The sequence below is a fragment of the Pygocentrus nattereri genome, chromosome 14 (genome assembly GCF_015220715.1).
Source record: "Pygocentrus nattereri isolate fPygNat1 chromosome 14, fPygNat1.pri, whole genome shotgun sequence".
Taxonomy (NCBI): domain Eukaryota; kingdom Metazoa; phylum Chordata; class Actinopteri; order Characiformes; family Serrasalmidae; genus Pygocentrus; species Pygocentrus nattereri.
In genome coordinates this window covers 2,577,792-2,582,500 of record NC_051224.1, presented here as the reverse complement: position 1 = coordinate 2,582,500, position 4,709 = coordinate 2,577,792, and the positions used below count along the sequence as shown (strand labels likewise).

At 42.3% G+C, this 4,709-nt stretch overlaps 1 protein-coding gene across 1 annotated transcript in view; it reads left to right on the top strand.

The window, feature by feature from the left end:
• The window catches only part of hid1a (HID1 domain containing a), a 30,862-nt gene extending 26,619 nt beyond the window's left edge, over positions 1-4,243 (top strand). Inside the window, exons 17-19 of the mRNA XM_017714058.2 lie at positions 805-896; positions 984-1,142; positions 3,218-4,243. Of these exons, the coding sequence (XP_017569547.1) occupies positions 805-896; positions 984-1,142; positions 3,218-3,281 (315 nt within the window). The 3' untranslated portion in view covers positions 3,282-4,243. The remainder of the gene's footprint in view (positions 1-804; positions 897-983; positions 1,143-3,217) is intronic.
• The last annotated feature ends 466 nt before the right edge of the window (positions 4,244-4,709 follow it).

Genomic DNA, 4,709 nt, shown 5'->3' with positions numbered 1-4,709 from the left:
CCAGGAAAAATATGGACCCAAGAAATTCTTGTTACTTTTTAGTTTTTCTGTTAATTTGAATTATGAATACGACTTTATTCTAATGTATATTGTGATAAACTCACTGCTGAGGGAAACTGGTTAAAAACTTGCTTAGACGCCTGAAACTTTGTGTGTCAGCCCATATGATTTACCCCTGTATACGTGTTTCTTTCTCACAGTTCCTTTTCGTTTTATTACACTTTATAAGGGATATCCTCTCACTGGCTGCATAGGGATGATGTGAAATTTCATCCTGCGCATGCTGTACACAGACAAGCAAAACAGATTTCAGATCAGCACTTATCAGTGCTGATCACACTCTTTCCCTCGGACTGCCTTTCATTGTGTTTATATGGTGATTGAATCTGAGTGAAGTCGTTACTATGGCTACCAGAGGACATATAAAGAGATACATTTCTGTTGCTAATGGTTTTAAGAGCAGAAATGTACCCTGGACATCAGTAAAGTTCAGTGATACTCCACAAATACTGCTGTCCTTGGTAAACAAGCAGTAAAATCATCTTTAATTTGACATATTAACAAAAGTCAGACTTCATCAAGTACCAGCCATAAAAAGCCTCAGCTAGGAAGCCTGAAACTGGGCCATAGTTTGGATGTTCCAGCAGGCTGGTGATCTGAAGCACATCTCAGAATCAACAAACTGGTTAACTGACCACCGAATCAAGATTTTCCACTTGTCACTGTCCTTTGACCCAGCCCCATAGAAGACCTGTGGCCTGAGCTTAATACATCAGTCTGTGTTTCGACCTTTTTTTGGTGCAGGTGCTGTCCTGGAAGAGTAAACTTCCTCTGCAGACGATTATGCGCTTGCTGCAGGTTCTGGTGCCACAGGTGGAGAAGATCTGCATTGACAAGTAAAGGAAAACATCACTTCTCACAGATACCTACAGGTACTTTTAGTGCTGCAGAGCTCAGTGTCTCTTTCTTATTCTGCGTCGCAGGGGACTGACCGATGAGTCCGAGATACTGAAGTTCCTTCAGCATGGTACCCTGGTGGGGCTTCTTCCCGTGCCTCACCCAATCCTTATCCGAAAGTACCAGGCCAACTCTGGCACTGCCATGTGGTTCCGCACATACATGTGGGGTGTCGTCTACCTGCGGTAAGCTTGCTGCAATCCTGCAGACTCCCTTCAGTGCCAAAATGAATATATTGTTCTTAACCCATGTTAGGGCCCTAATAGGGGGCGGTCGTGGGCTGGAGGTTAGGGAACTGGCCCTGTGACCAGAAGGTTGCCGGTTCGAACCCCAGGGCCGACAGTCCATGACTGAGGTGTCCTTGAGCAAGACACCTAACCCCCAACTGCTCCCCGGGCGCCGTGGATAGGGCTGCCCACCGCTCTGGGCAAGTGTGTGCTCACTGCCCCCTAGTGTGTGTGTGCTCACTAGTGTGTATGTGGTGTTTCACTTCACAGATGGGTTAAATGCGGCGGTGGAATTTCCCCGGTTGTGGGATTAAAAAAGTATCACTTAACTTAACTTGCACCAAGCCAGCTGTCAGCTGTTGGACAACGTCAAGCCGCTGGTGAGCATCAGTTGCCTGAAATTTATGCGGTCTTCTGCAGGCTGCAGTTTTTTCTTAACCGCACTTTTTGATCGCTGAGCACATTGATTGTGTTCGCGGTCAGCAATGAGTTCATTCTCTGATTGTGCGCATACAGAGAAAACTGAGCAAAACCGTGAAGAGGACACGGAGAAAGTAGCCTGATTTTTCACCGGGGGGGTTTGATCACTAGGAAAGGGCATTTTAACCTTTTTTGCTTTTTGAACATCCACATTTTGAAACAATTAGTGTTCAAAGATTCCAGTTAATATCACGAGAATATTTCAATTAAATTTAAATTCTGTACAGACAAGCACAGATGCACAAACACCCTGGCGTTCAGTAAAGCGTAGGATGCTTTAGTCATATTGTAATGACTGTAGACCAGCTGTGCACTGCATTTCACCGCTTAATGTCTAAATGTTCATAAATGGTCACTGTTTATACGTCAGTGTTAAACCGTTACAATGCTTATTTCTGCTGGTGCCCTTATGTTTTCCTGTGGTGTTGCCGTCGAGCTGACGGTGAGGTATGTTCACTCCCTCACAGTACATTTAGTTTAGACACACATTTTAAGCTTGAAGGACATCAGAATAGTTTAGCAGTGAATCCTTCAGGAAATGTTTCATTCAGAGGCTGGGATGCAAACGAAGTCATTCAGAGCAGTTGGGTGTGAAATGGTAAAAGAAGTGGATTTCTTTACAGTGGTTTTGAAAATGTAAAATCACAAGACTTCCAGAGGTTTTCCCTGATGCACAGTATATATGTATATGATAACAGGGGTTTGTACTTAACGTTTTACCTGCCATGCTACACTTAATCCATTCTAACAGGCATAATTATGCTATTTGTAATCAACGTCAGTGATTTTCAAACACTAATGATAAATGCCCAGAAGAGTATACTATGACATATTGTGATGTAATGATTTATGATAACAGTAAACATTGTCATATTTCCCAGCCCTAGTGTGCAATCAGCATTAGTTGGTGAATTGGTGAGGGACCCTTAATCCTGGAGCAGATATTAAAGTGTATGAATCTCTGACTTTTTCTTCGGTAAACAGTTCAGTGTGTCATAAAATCTCGTTTTACCATGTTTTTAAAAAATATTATGCAACCATAATGGAATAAAACGACCCTGAAAACAGATCTGACAGGGTTAACTAGTAAAATATAGACAATTTATTTTACAACCATGTTGCCAACTGTGTTTGCACACATGCACACTAGTGAACACACACACACTAGGAGGCAGTGAGTACACTTGCCCGGAGCGGTGGGCAGCCCTATGCACAGCACCCGGGGAGCAGTTGGGGGTTAGGTGCCTTACTCAAGGGCACTTCAGTCATGGACTGTCAGCCGAGGGGATCAAACCAGCAACCTTCCGGTCACAGGGCCAGTTCTCTGACCTCCAGCCCACGACTGCCCCTTAACTAGTATACATGGTGTTGGTGGAAAAAGTGGTCTGCTTTGTGTTTCTATTGTGACTTTGGTTTGTGAAGGTCACTGCGGTCACTAATTGTTGTCAACAAAACCCCACGACTGCCCCAGTACAATATTCCCAGGTATTATGTTTGCATTTTTATTAATGGTTTAGTAGAAATGATTGATTGATCTCTCCTCTCTTTTGCAGTAATGTTGACCCACCGATATGGTACGACACCGATGTCCGACTCTTTGAGATCCAGAGGATGTAGAGCCTTGAGCTGCCCGTCGCTGACTGATGTGAAGGGGCTAGACGGTGATGTCAGTTTTTTTTTTTTTGCACCCTTTCAAAGCTTGCAGTCTTCAACTTGCCTATTACAATGCCATATCCTCCCCATTACATCTCATTAGTCACTCTGGAAAAGGACCGGCTTTTCCTGGACTATAAAGGATTGTGTGACTTGAATACTGTATATCAGCAGGCATGGCTTCCTGTGTTGTTGAAATGGTTGGTGTAAAAATGATAATGTTTCTATAAATAACCCTGCTCTCCTTGTCCTTTGATAAGACCACAGAATGTCCAGCAGCTTAGACCATTGAGACTTCAGAGTCTTTTAAAAATCACTCTCTCACTGTGGATGTATAAATGAGTTGCCTACCGTAAGAAATAATACTGTCTATGAAAACATATATATTTGATGGAAAGCGAATGTGAAGGCCTGAAACTGGTCACGAGTAGTCCAACAGTTAAATGGCGTGATCAGGCTAATGTGACCACTGGCATTGACTGTGACTGTGTTGCCATGTGTCTGCCACTAGAGGGCAGCGCAGCTACAGATTTCTCTTTTCTCTCTCTGTCAAACATGTCTCCTGATTCTGTAAGTGTACCGTTTAATCTGAAGTCTTCATCGTGACTAACTTCTTGTAGGTAACAGAATCGTCAGTTGTCCTTTTTGGACTTGATAAACGTTTTATTGAAAGACACAGATTGGAAATGGTTTCAGGCTGTAGTGTACATGTTCCCACAGTATTTAACCGTAAACAAACTAACAGCAATTTAGCCGATCGTTATTTGCAATGTGTTCAATAAGAATTGTTTATGGTGAACCAATACTACTATTTTTGTCTGCATATCAGTTTCGCTAATGAGATGGCCTCGTGTGTATATACTGTGCTCAATGTTTAACATGGCTTTTGTCTCAATATATAAAAACGAACTATACTGAACTCAAAATGCAGTGTGTGTTGCTTGCTCCCAAGTCAGCCATCCACATCTTCGTAGTTTGGGAATAGTTCGTGTTTTCTTGGTTAAACATCTGCATAGAAGACCGTATTAACCAGTGTTGTAACACACATTGTCAAATGAATGACTCACCAAAAAATGTACATAATTTACTTTTTTTCCCTTTCCCCCAAAGGTGGCCAGACATGGCGTATTTACTTTTGCTCTGTTGCCGAGAGGCTAATATCGGTGAAATGTGCTGAGTCACTTGCCCAAAATCGTTTCCAGTGACACAGAATTCTGTTATATTAGCCTTTGTGACTGCAGTGCAGAACTAAAGAAAGAATGTCTTGGACGAAAATTTTTCAGGCAAGGGGGGAAAATAATGTAAATAAAATTTTCCTAAAATCGTTCCTTAACTCACAAACATATAGAAATAGGAAGAAGTGGCCTGGGATGAAAACACTTAAGTATAATA